Here is a 22190-nt window from a genome sequence, read left to right on the forward strand (position 1 = left end):
CGGCAACGCCAGATCCTCAACCCACTGAGCGAATCAAACCCGCAACCTCATGGTTGGCCTAGTCGGATTCGTTTCCACTGCGCCACAACAGGAACTCCTAAGCAAAATTTTTAAAAAGCCGCTTACTATGAAAAAAATCCACTCACTTCCCAATGGCATCCCCACCATCGACAGAGTACCACAGGGGCCAGATGAAATCTGAGGGTGATGTTTTTCTTTTATTTTAGAAATCAGTTGACTTTACATATGAAAAAATACCACTCAGCATTCAAGGTGGAAAAACTTAGAAATTATTCCTAACCACCCCCCTGGTACTCATCTTGCATCTCCCACTGAGGTAAGCTGTGCCATTGTCCGTGGCTTTAAAAACAAACAAAGCCCACCATAAAGGGGGGGGAGGCAAGCCTATAAAAACCCTCCCTGTGTGTTGTAAGGAGTCCTGGGGCCCGGCCCGGCCCCTCAGTCAGACTTCTCCTTCTCCTTCATGTGCAAGAAGACGACGCTGAAGATGAAGAGCCCGACCATCATGGAGAAGGCGCTGGCGTAGTAGGGGTAGGCCGAGGGGATGAAGCGCTCGTACTGCGTGTGCTGCAGGGGCCGCACGGACACCTGCGACAGGACAGCGGTGGCAGGCCCTGGCCGCGCAGGGGCCCCGGCGGGGCGCGGGCAGGCTGCAGGCCGGCTTACCTGAGTGGAGGAGTACAGGTGCGTGTAGCCCAGCCGGTTGTAGTCCACTTTGAACTGGAACACGCCGTACACGTCCGGCAACTTGAACTGGACGCTGTACTTGCCGCCTGGGGAAGGGCCGAGACACGTCAGCAGGAGGGGCCTGGCTCCCCGGGGCTGTGTCCTGTGTCTCTCGCAAGAACTGCGTTTACCTTTCCTCTTCAAGAAGGTCCTCACGAAAGGATCGATGCGGACAAACTCCAGCTGAATGTCGTCGCCATCAAAGGGGACCCATCTGCCCTCTGAGAGCTGCTCAATCACGATGCTGTACTCCTGAGACGAGAGGCTGCTCAGCCGGGGGTGGCCAGGGGTGGGCAGGGTGCTGCCACCCTCGGCCGCCCTGGATCCCCACTCATGAGGCTGGCAGGAGCCCCCGGGAGTTCTGGAAACCTGGGCAAGCCCCAGGCACCACCCCTGGACAGTGGCGGAGGACGTCATCCAACAGGTTAACCCCAACTCGCATCTACACTCCTTTTACCAGCCTGTGGAAGTTTAGCACAAACCACATACCACCCCCTGCATGTGCTCTGGGGCATCTCTGCTTCTGCACTCGCCGTTCTCACCTCTCCCCACGTTCTCTTCCTGACAGGGGCATCCTAAGGACCTGCCGCCGCCATGGGTTTTCTCTTGGGAGCTGTGCTCCCAGCAGGCTGCTCGGCAGGGCCCCTCCCACCCTGCATCCCCACCCACACCCACACCCACACCCACACCTCCAGAAGGCTGCCTCTCAGGACGCGTGTTTACGTGCCAGGCTCTGCTCCTCCACTGACTCTTAGGGTGAAGAGGACCTATTCAGCCTTGTTTAGGCCCCACACACGAGTGGCGCTAAGTGCTTTTGAGCAGAATCAACTTGGACGAGACCCCAGGGCCCTCCCGCTCCCAGAAGCTCTTACGACTAGGTCAGTGACGGTGTAGGCGTTGGGTGGGGCTTTCTCGCCCACCCGATGGTGGGACACAGGCCCCACTCGGAGGACACCCTCCTCCTTGAACACCCAGCGGGAGAGGGCCACGGCGAGCTCATAGTTGCCTGTCTGGGGATACCTGCGGGAGGGAAATGGGGGAGGCTGCAGCAGCAGAGCCCACTTCTTTCCAAGGGCTCCTGGGGCTCCAAACCAATCTATCCACCAGGATCAACTAAACGCGCGCCTTTCTGCCTGGAGGCCGCACATAAAGTTCAAATAATTGCAAAGCACCGGAAGATACTCAGCCTTGGACACTTCTGGCTCAAAGGCTCCTTCCTCCCCAGGAGAGAGCTGGGTCTGCACAGACTCACCGCCCAGACCACCCTCAAGCCCCCCCACTACCTCTGGGAGCCAGGCGTGGCCTTCTGCACCGCGGAGTTGAAGAAGGCATCGCTGAAGAAGTCGAGGGAGCCGCTGAAGATGACACGGGCGTTGTTCCGGGCCTGCAGCCCCGCGATGAGCAGCGTGTTCTTCCCCACCGCGTGCGGGTACTGGGAGCAACGCGAGGCCGTCACCCAGGAGAGCCGGGGGCCAGGAGGACAGCAGCCAGGACCTGAACCACCCAGGTGCCCCCCCTGAAGGCAGGACGCGAGACCCCACTGCTGTGCCCTTGTCCGCGCCCTCCGTTTCTCATTTCATGGCCTCAGCCAACTGTGCTCCCCTGCTTGCTTGTCATTTTCAAATAAAAAGGGCTTTGCGCCCAGGCCCAAGCTGAGGGCCTCATGGCTGCAGAGGCCCCTCACCTGCGTGATGGGTTTATCTGGGAAGAAGGAGTAAGAGGTAGAAGAGCCGGTCAGGATGTCCAGCACCAAAGGATTGTCAGGATCAGCCACCATCCTGCAGAAGGAAAAAAGGACACCCAACTCTGACCCCAAGAACGAGCCCGGTGCACTGGGGGTGAATCCTGCTTTCCAAGAGCCAGACACGGAGCTTTCCTCTTGGGGTCACAATGGAGTCTTGACTCAATGTCACATATTAACCTCATCCATGTCCTCTCGGGGAAGGAAAGCCCCCAAACAATCACAGGCTTGCACTGGTTTCCTGAAAAAGGAAGCGAGAGCCCTTCTTCCCCCAGCTTTCTGCCAGCCTCCCCCTGCTCACCCAACACCTCGGAAGAGGATGGGATTCAGAGATGACTTCCCGACGATGGTCGGGGCCTTCAGCAGGTTCTCAGTGTCGGCCACAATGAGCGTGTGCTGCATGAGCAGAGGGAAGAGGGGGCTCAGGAAAAGGCGCCTCAAGCCAGGAAGCCCCTCCCGGCTCCTCAGCTGAGCTTCGCCCTTAGGGTCTGAAACCGGGACGGTGACAGTCCTGATTACCTGGCCGAGGTCTGAGACATCATAGTTGTGATGGTCAATGACGGCCGTTTTCTCCTCGTCAAACTCAATCCCACACTCACTGCCCAGCTCGCGGAGAGGGTCACCTGCACAGACCCGTGAGATGCCTGTCTGAGCCCTTAAGGCAGGCCCTGGGCCAAGCAGTGTCGCTCATCCTGCGGCCCCAGGACTCCCTCTCTGCCAGTCATCCCCAGGGGCTGCGCAGCTCTGCCAGGCTGGGCTCAGCCCCTGCTGGACCCCTGGCAACAGCATGGTGTTCTGCCCACAGGGGTCAGAATCTGAACTGATAAAACCCTACCACAAATACACAGTGGGTTCTGCACAGAAACCTCCTTTGAAGCCAAATAACTACCTCAGGCAGTCCTGACCTGAATGAGCCTGATCTTACAAGACTTCTCTCTTCCTCATCATCACCCCACCAAGAACCCCACCGAAAGTGGTTCAAAAACCTGTCAACACGGGAAGAAATGAAATGACACTGGCCGAATGGTGTTAACTGGTGCAGCCAGACTTAAATCCATACTACTCTCCTCACACTGCTTCTATCTTTGAAAAGTTCAAAATAGGAAACGAATCATCTGTCAACACCCCCGCCTCCCCGACTTCTTTTAGTAAGAGAAGAGTCACCAAAAAAACACAACAGCCCTTAAAAAGGCCCACTTCTCATCCCATCAGCTCTGGCCACAGGGAAGCCCCACCGGCACCGGAGTCCCTCACTCACTGCTGGCTAAGGCCTCCCCAGGGAATGCCAATGCAAATGCCATCCATAAAGCTCCCTGGAGAACTGGCGGGAAACCACCAGAACTTCCCAGGTGAGACCTACCGATGTCTGAGCTGGCAGCTACCAGGACACTGCCTCCGCCGTCGATAAAGGTACTGATGGTCTCCACGTTGATATTTCCTCCAAAATCTGAAAGAATCACCAGACATGTGACCCGGAAGGTTCCCCTCACTGCTCCTCTGACGTGTGCAGAGAAGGTGACCAGCAGACCAGCCACGATCGATCACAGCACCCTCTGAGGCCCCAAACGAGGGGCCTTTACTCTACCTACCCTGACCCAGGGCAGTGCTCCATCCTCCCAGTGTGAAGACCCCAAAGGCTCAAATTCATAAACATTCAGAAGTACAAACCCCTACCAAGTACAGCTGTCTAGTTAGTCGTGCATATTTCAAGTCACACACAAACTATTCATATAGAAATGCTGGGAATTCCTGTTGTGGCTCAGTGGAAACAAATCGGACTAGTACCCATGAGGATGCGGGTTTGATCCCTGGCATCGATCAGTGGGTCGGGATCTGGTGTTGCCATGAGCTGTGGTGTGGGTCACAGACAAGGCTCAGATCCCGAGTTGCTGTGGTGTAGGCCAGCAGCTATAGCTCCAATTGACCCCTAGTCTGGGAACTTCCATGTGCTGGGAGTATGGCCCTAAAAAGCAAAAGAAAAAGATGCCATAGAATAACTGGATCACACTGCTGTAGAGCAGAAACTGGCACAACATTGTAAATCAATACTTTTTTTTTTGTCTTTTTCTAGGGCCACACCCACAGCATATGGAGGTTCCCAGGCTAGGGATCTAATCAGAGCTGTAGCCGCCGGCCCACACCACAGCCACAGCTACGCAGGATCTGAGCTGCGTCCTCAACCTACACCACAGCTCATGGCAACACCGGATCCTTAACCCACTGAGCGAGGCCAGGGAGCAAACCTGCAACCTCATGGTTCCTAGTCAGATTCGCTAACCACTTAACCATGACAGGAACTCCGAAAATCAACAATACTTTAATAAAAAAAGAAAGAAATGCTGTATTTTCCCACTCATACTTCATGAAACAATTTCATTCAAACTTTATCACCTGCACCTTTCACATCAGTATCTTTCTCTTCATTTGAGCCACTTCTGGGGTCACCTAACAGTTTGCCAGGGCCCCTCAATTTCACTTCCATCTCAGCTGTCTGAGAAGGAGCACTTTTGTGTGTGTGCATTTTTTTAGTTTTCTTACTAAATCACAACGTGATTTACCACGTTGTGAGGAAGCGCACTTGTGACCCTGAGGATGGTGCTGTCACTTGACACTAGTAATGACAGAAGAGATTTTCCCTGTTAACCCCACAGCTTCATGTGCACGACAGCCGTAACAGATCCGCTTCATGGACTGTCTGAAAGTGATCACCGAAGGGGCGCCTTCATTTCCCAAATCTGTCATTGCGAGACCTCACCCTTTTCTGGTCAATCAGCTGGCTCGAGTGATAGCCACAAGCACCCAGATTTGGCACTGAGTGGGGCTGTGCCAGGTTCAAGAGTCCTCCCCAAATGTGCCCTGGCATTCAGCAAAATGGAGAGAATGCTCGGTAGTTCACTTATTTATGAAATGAAAATCACTTCCTGTGTGCAGAGAAGAAAAAGTGCGTAGGGGGGCTGTAATATATGTACGCTGGTCGGGGCGGACCTTGGACAAGTGCGTTTGAGAAGGTGCCAGAGTGAGCCAGGCAGGTGGGGGCAATGAGAACGGCAGGCGGCGGGCACATCACCGGCCAGGAGCCCAAGGTGGCTCAGCTGGAGCGAGTGAAGGGGTGAGGCCAGGAGGTGGGTTCACACAGGCTCCGTAGGCCCCATGACCACAGTGGCCAATGGGGAGCAGCCTGGGAGGGTTTTGAGCAGGATACATATATTTTTTTTAGGGCCACACCTGTGGCATTTAGAAGTTCCCAGGCTAGGGGTCGAATCAGAGCTGTAGCCGCCGGGCCTTCACCACAGCCACAGCAATGCCAGATCTGAGCTGCATCTGCGACCCACACCTCAGCTCACTGAGTGGGGCCAAGGATGAAACCCGCATCCTCACGGATACTAGTCTACTAGTCAGGTTTGTTTCTGCTGAGCCACAGTGGGAACTCCCAGGAGATATATCGTTAAAGGACTGTACTGGCAGCTAGTGAGGCAGCTAGGTGGGGAATCGGGTACAGGGGAAGAGGGCTGGGGCAGAGCGATGGGCTACGAGGCCACTTCGTCACCCGGGAAGTGAAGAGTGGGGACTGGACCATGGACCATGGGAACCACAGCAGCGGCAGCAGCGGGGATGTGGGGTGTAGGGAGGTGAGGGGCAGGGGAGGTGAAGAGGGGAGGGCCTACACGCACCCTCTGAAGCCCATGCCAGCCAGATATGGGTGTGAAAGAGAGAGAGGCTGAGGACCGCCCCAAGATTTCTGGCCCCAGTGACTAGAAAGACGGAAATGCCATTTGCTGGGACTGTCTATTACAGCCACTGGGCAGTTAGCAATGAGTCCACAGTGTGACTTTGTAAAGATATGAATATAAGAAGAGCCCTCTTTTTTTTTTTGGCTTTTTGCCTTTTCTAGGGCCGCTCCTGTGGCATATGGAGGTTCCCAGGCTAGGGGTCAAATCGGAGCTGTAGCCGCCGTCCTACGCCAGAGCCACAGCAACGCAGGATCCAAGCCACATCTGCGACCTACACCACAGCTCACGGCAACACCGGATCCTTAACCCACTGAGCAAGGCCAGGGATCGAACCCGCAACCTCATGGTTCCTAGTCGGATTCGTTACCACTGCACCACGACGGGAACTCCAATAGCCCTCTTTTCTGAAAAGAAAAAAAATAAAAGCACCTTCCCATCTCTTTGGGTGTAAACAGAACATCCTGTGTGGGGACAGCCTCTCACAGCACACTAAGCCATCCAGCCCACTCCGGAGTACAGAGAGACCAGGCAGGTTCTTAGATGATGCAAAGACAGCTTCTCAGCACAGACAGCAGTTCGCACCCCGGGTGATTTGCCACCCAGGGTGGTGTCTCAAGACATTTCTGGTCACAGAGCAGAGGTGACTACTGGTATCTTGTGGGTAGAGGCTCAGGAAGCTACTCTGCCCAGGACAGCCTTGCAGTACAGAACTAACCAGCCCAAAATGTCAAAAGTGTTGCTGGTGAAACTCTTGGATGGCAACACAGGCTATGAAGCTGAGCTACCCGGCTTAAATCCAGGCAGTCCCTTCCCCTTTCTGAGCCCATTTCCCCATCTATTAATAAGCACCCAGCTTTTCCCAGGTGCAGAGGGTGGGCTAAGGGTCCTCCTCCTATAGCCACTACTGCATGTGATGTGGGAGCTTCCAGATCCCAGAAAAGGCAAGGAACCCACCCATCCATGGAAGCCTGGCGGGCGTCCTCACACCCGAGGGCTACGGTGGTCCAGGTACCACAGAAGGGCCCTCAGGGTGGGGGCCAAACCCCTACCATGAAGCCCCCACTCAGCACATACTGGCCTTCTCCCTGGGGTGCCCAAGAGGGTTTGCTGCTAAAGTGTTCCCTACATCACTAAGGGCAAAGGTGACAGCAGTGATGTGGGGCTTCAAATAATGATGAATCTCAGAGACATGTCATTCCCTCTGCAATTATTCTTCCAGCTTTCTCCAGCAAAGAGAACGGTCACAGTGTGACACTGGTCTTAACGCCTCACCTCCTCTTTTAAGAGGACATCTCCCTTTGTGGCTCGGCAATTAATGACCCTAACTAGGATCATGAGGATGCAGGTTCAATCCCTGGGCTTGCTCAGTGGGTTGGGGATCTAGCATTGCTGTGAGCTGTGGTGTAGGTCGCAGATGCGGCTTGGATCCTTGGATCCTCATGGCTGTGGCTGTGGCATAGGCCAGCAGCTGCAGCTCCAAGCCAATTCGACCCCTAGCCTGGGAATTTCTATATGCCGAGGGTGTGGCCCTAAAAAGCAAACAAAAAAAGACATCTCAGGCCCGAAGCCTTCTGCAGGCAGCACTGCATTCATTCTATTTACCGTTATCTGCTACTGAAAGCAAGCGATGGTGCTGGCATTCCATTTTCGGTGGTGATAATGGGTCCATTACTGGTTTCCTTTTAAACTTATTGTCATTTTCTTTTAAGTGGGTCAATTTGAAGAAAAATATTAGCACAAAAGATACAGAATAAGGTAAAAATCATGAAGGAGGTACAAAAATGAGAAAACGTGTGAATTGTTTCAGGCTCTACCATTTCTCCCACCAACAACAGTCCACCTCGGCCTCCGCCGCTAGTGACAGTCCTGGGCTGCCTCCAGAGCACAGCTTGGACAGTCAGTCCCTCTACTCCATCCTGGACATCCCGACACATGGTTTGGGAACTCATTTCAAGTCTTTATTTTTATTTCCTCAAAGTCAGACTGAAAGATTCCTGGAGCGCAGGCTCTCAGTCTGTTCAGTACTGATTTCAGAATGCCAACACGGCAGCAACCTGGAAAATGCCAATCAACCTGCTAAAGGCTCCATTTGCCTGCCTAGTGACTTGAAGATTTTAACCGATACAATATAAGGTCACATCCACCCAATGGCACTGGCCTCCAAAAAGTCCGTTCCAAAGACAGGGGACTTGGGGTTCCCTGATGGGAACTAAGGGAAAAATACATCAGGGATTTGGCGGGGCCCAATGTCCCACAAATTACAGAGAATAAAATAGATACACAATAAAGAGAAAGACTTCCTAAGCTTCAGCAATTGAAGGAAGCGATAACAGTCCTTACCCCACGCATGGACAATGTGTGTACTCTGAGAAAAAAATAAAATCAAAACCACTACAGAAGAGGGAGTTCCTGTTGTGGCTCAGCGGTTAGCAAACCCGACTAGCATCCAAGAGGACAAGGGTTCGATCCCTGGCCTCGCTCAGTGGGTTAAAGATCCGAAGTTGCCGTGAGCTCTGATGTAGGCTGCAGACTTGGCACAAATCGTGCGTTGCTGTGGCATAGGCCAGCGGCTACAGCTCCGGTTGGACCCCTAGCCTGGGAACCTCCATATGCCACAGATGCAGTGCTAAAGAGACAAAAAAAAGACAAAAAAGACAAAAAAAAAAAAAAAAAAACCCACTAAAGAGAACAACTAGAATGCTCACCAAAACAGCACAAGGAGTTCCCATCGTGGCTCAGTGGTTAACGAATCCAACTAGGAACCATGAGGTTGCGGGTTCCATCCCTGGCCTTGCTCAGTGGGTTAAGGATCTGGCATTGTTGTGAGCTGTGGTGTAGGTTTCAGACGTGGCTCGGATCCTGCGTTGCTGTGGCTCTGGTGTAGGCCGGTGGCTACAGTTCCGATTAGACCCCTAGCCTGGGAACCTCCATATGCCACGGGAGTGGCCCTAGAAAATAGGCAAAAAGACAAGACAAGGAAAAAAAAAAAAAAAAAAGCACAGCAAAAGAGGAACAGACCAAGGAACTGGGGATATTTAGTCTGAAGAAGAAACAAGAGAATAAGCCATGATTAGGCAAAGGCTATGGTTATAAACAAAATAAGCATTAGACCTATTCTCTAAGGCCCTGGGGAGTATAAGAAACCCTTTCCCTCCCCTCTCACCCACCCAAATAAACACAGCGAGGCGGGATAGGGGGGTTCTCTTGTGGTGCAGCATGTTAAGGATCCCATACTTCCACTGCACTATGGTGCAGGTTCAATCTGCGATCCCTGGCCTGGGCACTTCCACATACCACAGGAGCAGCCAAAAACAAAAACAAAAACAAAAACAGCGGGAAGTGGGAGAAAAACTTCAGCTTAATATAAGAACTTCTTAACAGAGTATCCAGTGGTGGAGCAGGCTGCCTCATAAGAGAGTGAGCTCTCTCACAGCAATGTCAATGGAAAAATCTGGTGAAGATGTTCATTCCACTCAACAACTAGCCCAGCCCTGGACAAAACCCCACAGCCTCAAATAGGAGGTTGCACTAGATAATCACTAAAGGTTCTTTTCAGCCTAAGATCCCATCTGAATTCTTAGAATCAAGTTACCACCAACTTATCTCTTTACAGCAAATCCCATTTAGAACATGCCCTTTCCTCTTTCCACACAGGCAGAGTCCTTTAACAGCGAAAACTCCCTTCTCAGAGTAGCAGAGCAGGGAGTTCTACGATCTGCAACAACACGTGATTCCACAATCCTCAGCTGTATCTTTCGAGAAAGAGATGTCCTCTCCTAAGCCCAGGTTAGAAGTTAACACTTTCTCCTCTCTGGTAGCAGCAGCGCCCAGGTCTGGTTACCCATCCCATCCCAGAAGATGCCCAAGGTCCAGTCCTGGGCCTCGAACCCCAGTTCTGAGAACGACTCGCAGCCCTTACCTTCTACCGAAGGTGAAAAGACGATGAGATTGTCATAGAGGAACTCTCCGTACTTAATGAGGGACAGGCTGGGGTCATCTGCGGTCTTGAATGTGAGTACGAAGCCCCGATCTGCAAAAGAAAACAGAGAGCTGAGGCAGACGGGTCGCAAAGGTAAACCACTGCCGCAAAAAACATGAGCGTGCTCCCCCACACCCTCCCTCCCGCCCCACTAGCGGCAGGTCAGACTCGGGCGGCCAGCTCGTGGAAAACCAGGGGGAAGGAGGGTGGCCAGCGTCCTCGGGCTTGGGTACCTTTCCATCCCCAGACTTTCCACCTGCCACCGCCTCGGGCCCCAATCTCACCCTTTAGGCTCCGGAAGAAAAGTGAATGCGTCTCCCGCAGGTTGAGGTTGTCCAGAAGCACTAAGGTACGGGGACCGCTGGCGCCGACCAGGCCAAGCAAGGGAAGCAGCAGCCACAAGAGCGACCAAGCACGGCCGCGGCGCCGAGCTCCATCTTCCTACTTCTGCCAAAGAACCCAAGCACCTGGACACCGGAAATGCCCCTTCCACGGTCGCCCAATCGCAGCTCTTGGTAGTGAAGTACCACCGGAAGTGATCCTTGTACGCCGGGGCTGGGCCTATGGAGCTGCTGCTCGGACAGCGAGTGGAGGGGTGCAAGGCCGGAAGTGCCCAGTAGGAGGTGGGTTCTCCGAGTGCTATTGGCGGAAGGGGCGCGCGGGTCCGCCCCCCCGAAAAGAAAAGGCTCAATCCTAGAGAGACAGCTCTGCTGCCGTGGCCAATCAACAGAGTCGAGAGCCCTTTGGCTCCGCCCACCCTGGCCTCCTTCGGGAGCCCAGAGCCCGCTTCCCGCCGAGTTTGGGCCGGATCCCGCCTCTTCATCCTATTGGCCCAGGTCTGGGCCCAAGCGTTCTGGAGCGGTGGCTGGCCCACCGCGGGCCACCTCCTCGGTCTTCACTGGCCCAGGACTAGGAGCCATGCCCCACCTCCACTATCTCCAGGAAGGTAGTGGCTGGAAAAAGTTCAGCCACTGGGGGATGGGGGAACTTTGTCCCGCTGCTCACCGGGCCTTGGCACTAGCCTGTCCTACCCAGCCCGGTGGCGTACGCTGGAGGCAGTCTGGCAGATTGCTCTAGCTCAGTTCATCTCCAAGCCCCATGTCTCACTAGGCCTGTTATCTGGACATTTCACTTTGTCTCCAGGCCACGGTCCTAGGCCGGCAATAGAAATGGCGAGGCCCACCTCTGGGACAGCCTAGGCTCTTGGGAGGACTAGGGCGAGTTTTGAAGCGCTTAATGCAGAGTCAGGCTGAGCCTCTACTCAGCACTGCTGGCTCCCATTCCTTCTAAACTGACACAGGGGCCTCCAGCTCACTGCCTCAGTACCACCATGGGTCTAAATAAAAGCTACCACAAGTATCTCCAAGACTTCAACTATTCTCAGTGTTCCAACCACGATCCTGGGGCAGATGACGAAGGTAACTGTGGAGAAAGAAGGCAGCCATCCTTTTCTGACCTTTTACACTGGTCCACCAAGCCAAGAACATCAAAACCTCCCTCTGTGCATCTCCTTAATGGATTCTACCTCTATCCCCACTGGCTGCCCCTAACTCCTGCCCTGCAGCCCAGCCCTCCTGCCTTTCTGCACACGATGCCACATCAATCTACCTCTAGCTCAGAGCTGGCTGAACAGTTTCCACCTAAACTCATCTTGGCAGCCTTACCCTCTCTGTCCCTGCTCAGGGACTTCCATGGAACAGGTCTCCTCCTTTCATATACCCTGAGCTTCCCCACCTCCTGCCCTTTGTTCATGCAGCCTCTTCTCCCAGGAACCCTCTCCCCACATTCCCGCCTTAAGCCCGGGATCATCTTAGATTTTACGGTAGTCCCATGCTGCTCCCTTCACAAGGGCACACTGTTCCCCATAAAGAACTGATCTTGGGACCTCTCACTCCAAAGTATGCACTGGCCTGCCTCCCCTTAGACTGATCTCCGAAGTTACCTAGCACCCTCCATCCCAGTTTCTCCAGGGCCTGAGCTCCTTGGCCCAGCATGTGGCTTGTGGCAGGTACCACAGTAATTAATACAAAATTCTGCGGGAAGGACAGAGGACGACTAACACAGAGCACCTGCTACGTACCGGGAACATTATACACTATCTCATTTAACTGTCACAGTAACCCTATGAGGTCAGTATTATCCCCATTTCACAGACAAGGCTCAGGGTGAAATGAGCCTTAGTACAGCTCCAAAGGCCAGGCCTTTCCCCTCAGACTGTGGGCCCCTCCCACAGGGCAGGCCTTGGGTACAAGGGGCAAGGAGCTAGGTATGTGGCTTGGATTCATTTCTGGCCATGTTAGGACACACAGTTCCAGCACAGTCCCTGGGGGCTATCAAGACCTGAGTCTCTGGGGGTCAGCAAAGTATGGCTTCTATTCTCCAAAACAGGGTCTCTGCTTTCCTGGGTCACAGATCCTTTAAGAATCTAACAACAGCTCAGATGCTCTCCCCAGAAAAAAATACACCTGTACTCACAATTACAGGGAGTTGCAGAGACCCTGGGGCCTGCAGGTAATTAAGAACCCCTGCTCCAGAGAGCTTCTCCATGAAGGGCAGGCAGTGGCTGCGAGGGGCCCCAGGGATGCTGTCAGGATCAGAGAAGGGGAGTCCACGGGTAAAAGGCAGTTTATTGGGGCAGCTCAATGTGAAGTGGCCTTCTCTGGGCAGACCAGCTGGGAGCGGGCAGTACAGAACAGTTGCTCCAGGACTCATCCTGTGCCCATTCCACCAGGCTTCCCGCCACGTGGGGCCTAGTGGACTGAGGCACCGATTTCAAAAGCCAAGATGTCGAGCTCGTTCCAGATGGAAGTGGCTGCCCGCTCTGTTGGGCTGCTGGTGAAGGCCTTAAGGCAGGTGCTGAGGTTTCTGCGCCCATCGAGGCCCAGAACAACACTGGTGGGCAGCTGGAAACACTGACAAGGCGTGGAGAGCCAGAGCCCGGGGCAGAGAAGGTGCTTTTGGTAGCGGTGAAGGGAATGTGTCTTCCCAGGGCAAAGGCCCCCTCAGGTGCCCGGGTCACGGCCAGGGGCAGGTGGGAGGAGGCCTGGTGGGGGCTGCCCTGGGAGGGCCTGGCAGTCACATGGAAGCCCACAGGCAGGGCAGCCGCAGGCAGTGTGTTCACAGGAGCTCGTTGCCGAAGCTGCTTTTGCTTTTCTTACGCTTGGCCTTGGTGAAGGGGATATCGAGGGACTCAAGGCGGAAGGGCCGAGGCTGGGGCATTTCTGGGGCCTGGGCGGGCAGGATGGCATAGCTGTTGCTGAGACCTGGCGGCGAGCTGTGATGCGCTGTGGAGAAGATGGACAGAAGCGCTGTAAGCCAGGAGTGCAGGGGATGGAGAGGAAAGACTGGGGCAGGGGGTGTGCAGAGTTGGCCCACCCCCTACCCTGCCAGAGGCTGGGACCCCAAGCTCTGAAAAATCTGCTCTGGTTGAATCCTCAGACCCAGCACTGCATCTGCACCCAAAGGGTCTGGGCTGGGAGTACAGGGTTTTCACGCCTCAGGCCGAGGCAGCCAGGGATATCCAGACAGAGGAGCCTGGGTTCAAAGCCCAGCTCCACCACTTCCTGGAAGTATAAGCTTGGGGAGCTGCTTCTCTTCACTGAGCCTCAGTTTCCTCATCAGCAACATGGGTGCAATGCCAAATTTGTTTCTTTCCCGTACAGTTTTCCCACCTTTTTGTTTGTTGTGTTTTTTAGGGCTGCACCTGTGGCATGTGGAAGTTCCCAGGCTAGAGGTCAAATAGGAGTTACAGCCACTGGCCTACGCCACAGCCACAACCATGTGTGAGGCAAGCCACGTCTGCAACCTACACCACAGCTCATGGCAACACGGATCTTTAACCCAAGGAGTGAGGAGAGGGATCAAATTCGCATCCTCATGGATCCCAGTCGGGTTTGTTAAGCGCTGAGCCATGAAGGGAACTCCCTTCCCACCTTATTTCTAAACTACCTATTGTGTATCTTAAATAACCCAACTATAAAACTAAATTTGCTTTTTATTGTTATCTTACTGGAAGCTCTGTGGTCTTTTAGTTTCACTTTTCTGCACCCGCAGCATATGGAAGTTCCCAGGCCAGGGACTGAATCCGAGCCACAGCTGTGACCTAGGCTGCAGCCATGGCAACACCAGATCCTTTAACCCACTGTTCCCCACTGAGGATCAAACCTGCGCCTCCTCATGGACCCAAGCCACTGCAGTCAGATTCTTAACCCACTGCACCACAGTAGGAACTCCTTATTTTAGTTTAAAAAGCAGAAGACCAAAGTGATTCTCAAGTCTTGCTTGTAAAAGTGTTTTGCTTCTGTGGCCCTGTTTGCCCCACCCCCACCCCAGCTCAATGGGAAAGTGACAAGCCTGGCATCCGAGGAAGCGGGTGAGTAAATGGGCCAGTCCTGGGCAACCCCATGCCAGGCCAAGCCCTGTGCCGTCAGGGGAGACACAGGAGCTGCTCAGCGCCTCTCCCCCAGGGATGGGGTAGAGGAAAGGGGAGGCTGATGTCCCAGGCCCTGGGCTGGGCCGTTTCCCCACCTTGTCTCACCTGGTCCTGAGAAGGTGAGTCCCCCCACTAGTTGTAGCTGAGGAAACTGAGGCTCAGAGTGGAAAAGGGGTTTCTGACCTCGGCCTGTGTGATTCCAAATCTATCCCAGTTGGCAGAGGGCTGGGAAGGGGCTGGGGGAGGTGCTGGAGGACAGGACATGGGTGGGGAGCTCACTGAGGCTCTTCATGGGATCCGTGCTGAGGATCTGGCTGGCCCGCTTGGACCTGAAGTAGTTACTGGCAATATTTTCACTGTCACTCCGACTGAGCATCAGCCTGTAGCGGTCTTCTTCCTGCTGAGATTCCAAATCCTCACAGGTCAAGACCCCTTGTTTGTGCAATTCTCATCTGGGCCCTCACCCAGGGTCACTGCCCACTGCCCTGAGCCTCACTGCGCACGCTAGCGTGCCTGCTTCAGACCCCAGACTCCTGCCGTGGGATCCAGGCCACGCAGGGCAGGAGAGTGAGAGTCTCCAGCCAAGCCTACACACACCACTCCCAAACCCCACCCTCACCTTCCTTAGGATGGGAAGGGCCTTGTTCCTCCTGCAAAGCTCTGAACAAGGTATCCTGCCAGGTCCCTCAAGGACTGGGGTGATGCTACACACCCCAAACCTATCACGATGTGTTCAAGGAACAGGTAATACAGTACTCAGCTCACGAGCACATTAATGATCATTAGAACATTTTTACACCAACAACTGTTATTTTTCACTGCTATAGTGGACTTGTTCCTTCAGCCTGAATCTTTTTCTTCACGGAATTACCCTTCTCCCACTTGACATGGTCCTGGTGGGGTGATCATTCATGGTACCGTGATAGTACCACTCCCACCAGCCCATCCCCTTGCTGGACATGAGACCCAGACTGGGCCAATCACAGAATTATATCTTCTGGACATAGTCATTGGTCCAAGAGTTGGCCCATGACCTAGGCAGAGCCAATCAGAATCTAGCCACAGGAGTTCCCGTCATGGCTCAGTGGTTAACGAATCTGACTAGGAACCATGAAGTTGCGGGTTCGATCCCTGGCCTTGCTCAGTGGGTTAAGGATCTGGTGTTGCCATGAGCTGTGGTGAAGGGTGCAGACACGGCTTGGATCTGGTGTTGCTGTGACTCTGGCGTAGGCTGGCAGCGGTAGCTCTGATTGGACTCCTAGCCTGGGAACCTCCATATGCCACAGGAGCGGCCCTAGAAAAGGCAAAAAGACAAAAAAAAAGAAAAAAAAAAAAAGAATCTTGCCACAAGCATAGGTTAAAAGATGCTCTAAGAGACCAGGCCTCTCTTGCCACTGAATCACCAATTGCTAGCAGCTAGCAGCAATCTTTCCTGCCCCATGGAAGAAGCCTGCATGAGTCCAAAGCTAGGATTCCAAGTGGAGCAGAGCTAAGACATAAAGAAACACACAGAATCAGGGCTGTTTGAACCCCTAGATCCAGCCATGCCTGAAACTGGTACATTTAACATGAACCAATATATTCTCTACTTTGCTTATAATTGCTTTGGTTAGGTATCCGTCTCTTGAAATTAAAAGCATTCTAGGAGTTCCCATTGTGGCTCAGTGGTAACAAACCCGAGTAGTGTCCATGAGGATGGGGGTTTGATCCCTGGCCTCACTCAATGGGTTAAGCATCCTAGGTTGTTGTGGCTGTGACATGGGCCAGCTGCAGCTCTGATTCGAACCCCCTATCCTGGGAATGTCCATATGCAGCAGGTGTGGCCCTAAAAAGCAAAAAAAATAAAAAATAAAGGCATTCTAATATAACCCATTTGTAGCCCTAGGTTAAGAATTTTTTTTTCTTTGAAACAATTTTCCTTTTTTTTTTTTTTTTTTTTTTTTTTTTTGGTACAAAGTTAAGCAATCAAAAGCAGCCAATAAGGAGTTCCCATTATGGTGCAGCAGAAATGAATCCAACTAGTATCCATGAGGCTGCAGGTTCGACCCCTGGTCTTGCTCAGCAGGTTGGGGATCCAGTGTTGACGTGAGCTATGGTTAGTTTACAGATGTGGCTCAGATCCCATGTTGCTGTGGCTGTGGCATATGCCGGCAGCTGTAGCTCCGATGTGACCCCTAGCCTGGGATCTTCCACATGCCATAGATGCAGCCCAAAAAGGACCAAAAAAAAAAAAAAGCAGCCAACCAGAGCTTTACACCAGCCTGAGTTGCTCAAGCAGAGAATGCTTGACTGTAATTAATCAACCTATGAGTGACCTCGTCATGACTGCAAAAGTATGTTCTGTGTAGGTTTTTGGAAATACCTACAATGGTTTGAGGCAGGGATCAGCAAATGACAGCCCTTGAGCCAAATCTGGCCCACAGACTGTTCTTGTGAAGTTTTGCTGGAACACAGACGTGCACATTCATTTACACGGTGTGTGTGGCTGGTTTTGTGCTTTGACGGCAGAGTTGAGGAACTGTGTCAGAGACCATGTGGCCCCGAAACCTAAAATACTTACTGTGTGGTCCTTTAGAGAAAATTTGCTGACCTCTGGTTTAAGGATATATTTCCTATTTCTCTCATAATACAAGATAAGGAAGATGTGAAAATAAAGTGACTTTAGAGTCTCAGTGACTGTTTATGGACTTGAGGACTCTTTTGGTCCAAGGGTGGCAGCTGGGGCCCAGGGGACAAGAACGAACCGCTTGGCCTCTGGGACTAAAGCTGAAGCTTCTGTCCTTCACCAGCAGGGTGTGCTGTCTTAAGCCCCTGCTTTCCCTCTTGTCTTTTTTTTTGTCTTTTGTCTTTTTTTGCCATTTCTTGGGCTGCTCCCATGGCATATGGAGGTTCCCAGGCTAGGGGTCGAATAGGAGCTGTAGCCACCGGCCTACACCAGAGCCACAGCAACGCAGGATCCGAGCCATGTCTGCGACCCACACCACAGCTCACAACAATGCCAGATCCTTAACCCACTGAGCAAGGCCAGGGATCGAACTCTCAACCTCATGGTTCCTAGTTGGATTCGTTAACCACTGAGCCACGACGGGAACCCCTCCCTCTTGTCTTTGTGACCACAATTACCTTTGAATGAGGGCCAGACGGGGTGGAGAGTCTAGGTGCAAAGAGAGCTAACACAAAAAGAGTCCAGGCTGAGCCCCTGCTTTACTCCTTAAGGGGATGGAAGTAGAGCCCAGTTCCTATGGCATCACTGACCCACTGCGCCTTAGGGGTAAGCCGCCCAGCGCCAGCTTCCCTCTCCCCACTCTCTCTCCCAGAGCCCTTACCGTGCCTGGTTCGCCATTGTCCACTGCAGAGGTTTTGCGGGCTGGTCTGTTCTGTGGCCCTGTTGAAACTGCTATGAGAAAACACAAGCTGAGGTCATGCTGCCTGGAACAAGGGCCAGAGAGACAGGGGGTGGCTGTAGTGTTCTCCCTAGAGCCAGTGCTCAGGCTTGGAGCCGGGGGAGGACACCCTGCAGCTCAAGCAAGGGGATGGCTTTGGGAAACAGATAACAAGAGGGCTCAGACCAAAAAAGCCATTCCCCTGCCTCCAGGCAAGACAGCAAGTGGGGCAGGGAGAAAGGCTGCTGCTGCCTGCAGTCTGCTGGAAAGAGGGCGGCTAGAGTCTCAGCAGGGATGGTGCCAGAGATGTAGGCCCTGAATGGACCCTCTCTGACCGGGGGGAGGCCAGAGGAGGCACCGTGGGAGGCAGGAGCCTGCTGCTCCCTGAATGGGCAGAGCCAGCGTTGTGACTAGAGAAGGGCCACTGCAAGCCTGACCCCATTCTGAGACTCGGTGGAGGTTCGGAAGTGGGGAGGGGGCTCAAGATCATCTTATTCAACTCTTTCTTTGTGAAGATCTGGGAACCAAGGGCCAGAGAGGGACAGTGGCCATCATAAGGTCACACAGGCAGAAAGTGAACCAGGCCTGAAACTCTGAATGGCTGGTTTCTGTCCCTGGCCTACAGCTCGCAGCTATGATTCTGACACTGGGTAAAGTCACTTATGCTCTCTGAGATGCCTCATGTGCAAAACAGGTGTAATAATCTTTGTCCTTCACAGGGTCCTTGTAGGATGAAATAACGACAGTGGTGATCATGATAAGAAAATGTGCCAGGCACTTAAAGCGTGTCAGGTATGACTCCAAGGGTTTTGCATGTATTAACACATTTTAAGCCACCCAGCAATCTTTAACGAAGGTACTGTTATTCATCCCCATTTCACAGATGAGGACACTGAGTCCCAAAGAGCTCACACAGGGAATGATGGAGCCAGACTTCCAACCCACATCTGTCCAACTCCTAGGTCCCCAACGTGTAGGGTATCCTGGGTCACGTGTCTTCTGCACCCACAGCCAGCAGCGAGAGGCCCAGGGCCCCTTGTCAGCCTGCAGAAAAGCAAACTGTGGGGAAGGGATGGGACAGCCTCAGGGGCAACAAAGCTCCTGACCTACTGGGAGGCTGGTTTTGATGATCATGGGCTCGGGGATCTTCCAGAGGCCATTATCCTCATCCCAGCAGGACTCGCGCTTTATCTTCTCCAGGTTGCTATAGTTACAGTCCCTGCGAATCAGGGGCTGCACCTGCTCCAAGAGCTGCTGGAAGAGCATAAAGTCACGTTCCTGCCGACGGATGGTGGCCAAGTAATCGATCTTCTCGAGCTCAAACTCTGACTGCAGATCTTTGATCTCCACCTCTGCCGCCCGAAGCTGAAAACAAAGGATGATGAGCAGTGAGCCGGAAAGACACCAAGACCTCTTACCACCCACATGACTTCCATATCCACTCACCGACCCTCTGGCCAGATGCTCGCCCTCTGTTCACGGATCCACTCACCCATCCACCTGATTTCCACCATCTGTGCTGTCATCCTTCCATTGATTCAGTCACCTTCCTTCCCTCCTCTCTATTCAACTTACTTTTTCTTTTTATGGCCGCAACTGCAGCATACAAAATTCCTGGGCCAGGGGTCAAATCAGAGCCGCAGCTGCAGCCCACGCCACAGCCACAGCACCACTAGATCCAAGCCACATCTGCAACCTATATCACAGCTTGCAGCAATACCGGATCCTTAACCCACTGAGCCAGGCCAGGGATCGAATCTGCATCCTCACAGAGACAACATCAGGTCCTTAACCCACTGAGCCACAAGGGAAACTCCTCCACTCAATATTTAAATGAGCACCTACTGGGTCCAGAGCCCTGCAGAAAGCAGGAAGGAAAAGAAATTGATCATCAGCCCCCACTGCCAGCCTTCAGTCAATATCCCACATTCATACATTTTGTTCAGGAGCCTTTTATTTAGAAGTCTCCACATATACACTGTAGTCAGGACAGTCCTACAAGATCTCAGAGAACTGTACAAATTCTTTGTTTGTTTGTTTGTTTGTTTGTTTTTTAGCTTTTTAGGGCTGAACCTGAGGCATATGGAAATTCCCAGGCTAGGGGTGGAATGGGAGCTGCAGCTGCCAGCCTATGCCACAGCCACAGGAACACCGGATCTGAGCCGCATCTGTGACCTGCACCAGATCCTTTAACCCACTGAGTGAGGCCAGGAATTGAACCCACATCCTCATGGATACTAGTCGGGTTTGTAACCTGCTGAGCCACAACTGGAACGCCTACAAATTCTTTTTCTAGAGTTCCCGTTGTGGCCCAGTGGTTAACGAACCTGACTAGCATCCATGAGGACTTGGGTTCAATCCCTGGCCCTGCTCAGTGGGTTAAGGATCTGGCATTGCCATGAGCTGTGGTGTAGGTTGCAGATGTGGCTCAGATCCCTCGTTGGTGTGGCTGTGGTGTAGGCCAGCGGCTATAGCTCTGATTAGACCCCTAGCCTGGGAACCTCCATATGCTGCAGGTGCGGCCCTAAAAGACCAAAAAAATTCTTTTTCTAAAGCAGGAGGCACAATTTTTCAGCCTCAACCATCCTTGCTCTCCCACTGCCACGGTTCTGTTAGGATGTGACAAACACTGCACCCTCCTTGAGCTGACCATGACTCAGACCCACCTTGAACTTATGTGGATTCCAGATGTTTTTGATCTCCTGTCCCGGTCTGCCTGACAGGCCCTCCACTCCCTCCTAAGCACAAGGACTCCCAACTCCAGCAGTAACCATGCCCTCCCTGAGCCCCAAGACCCTTGGTACACAGTCTATTTCCTCAAAGAGCAGGTCCAGTTTGATTAGCAAAGAAGGTTCAAGTTCATGGGAATGATAATCACATGTAACCAACTGAGAACAGAGGAAGCCTGACGGGGCAAGGAGACATCGGGGGTGGAGGTACACAGGGGTTTCAAGGAATCTAATTATGCTCTGTTTTTTTAAATCTAGACAGTAGGTAATTGGCATTCATGGTAACAGTCTATTTGTATGGCTGTAATCATTCACAATGGGTTTTTTTTGTTTGTTTGCTTTTTAGGTCTGTACCTGCAGTCTACGGAGGTTCCCAGGCTAGGGGTTGAACTGGAGCTATAGCCGCCAGCCTACACCACAGCCACAGCATCGCAGGATCCCAGGTGTGTCTGCGACCTACACCACAGCTCATGGCAACACCGGATCCTTAACCCACAGAGCGAGGCCAGGGATCATACCTGCATCCTCATGGTTACTAGTCAGGTTCGTTAACCACTAAGCCATGATGGGAACTCCCTCCCATAATGATTTTTAAAAGCACTTTTTTAAGCCAATAACTTTCATTTCACAAACAAAATCCAATTAGAAAATATAATGGATAAGGATACCCCATAGGGGAAAGCAAATAAAATGAAATACCCAAGTGTAAAATTAACAAAACCCATACGAGGAAATTTTTTAAAATACTCCTGAGTGACACAAAATTTGGTTTGAACTAATGGAAAGATACACCATGTATGTTTCTGGACAGGATAATTCAACTTCCCAAAGATATCAACACTCTTAAGCTAACTTAAGTAGAACATAATCCTCTCAAAACATTTCCATCCATTTTTGTTCTTTTTCTTTTGAGCTAGTCCAACTGTTTATAAAGTTCATTTGGAAGAAAAAAAAAGAAAGAAAGAATATTCAGGGAACACCTGGGGGAAAAAAATCACTAAGGATTAGCCCCCTGAACTTGCACAACAGATTATAAAGCCTCTGAATTTTAAACAAAGTAGCTGGCAGTGGTACATGAATAGACAAAGCAAGAAAAATGAAGAGAAAATTCAGAAATACATGTAAGTGCATATAGAAATTTAGTACACAATAAGAGCAGTGGAGAATAAACAGACTTTTCCAAAAATGGTGCAAAAGAGAATATTGAATCAGCTCTTCACACATGCACTATGATTAATACCAAGTGGATCAAAGATTTAAATGTAAGAACAGAAGGACCCATACACATTCTAGAAGAAAACACAAGTGAACATTTCCAACTATGACTCAAAATCTGCATGCAATAATAAAAAAGTTGCCTAAGTGGACAAAAATAATTTCATGGAAAAATACCATAAAGCACCGTAAAGGAGACAAATGATAAACTGGAAAAAAAAATTTTTTCCAAC

General features: G+C 52.1%; 1 protein-coding gene across 1 annotated transcript; it reads right to left on the reverse strand.

Moving 5' to 3' along the window:
* On the reverse strand, positions 201-10653 carry DDOST (dolichyl-diphosphooligosaccharide--protein glycosyltransferase non-catalytic subunit). The gene is given in 12 exon segments (NM_214188.1): positions 201-609; positions 688-794; positions 879-999; positions 1620-1767; positions 2031-2179; positions 2432-2525; positions 2790-2884; positions 3008-3111; positions 3849-3935; positions 10139-10249; positions 10483-10614; positions 10617-10653. Coding segments are annotated over 12 exon segments (1317 nt in total). The 5' UTR covers positions 10636-10653; the 3' UTR covers positions 201-459.

Source organism: Sus scrofa, chromosome 6 (assembly GCF_000003025.6).
Source record: "Sus scrofa isolate TJ Tabasco breed Duroc chromosome 6, Sscrofa11.1, whole genome shotgun sequence".
Lineage (NCBI taxonomy): Eukaryota > Metazoa > Chordata > Mammalia > Artiodactyla > Suidae > Sus > Sus scrofa.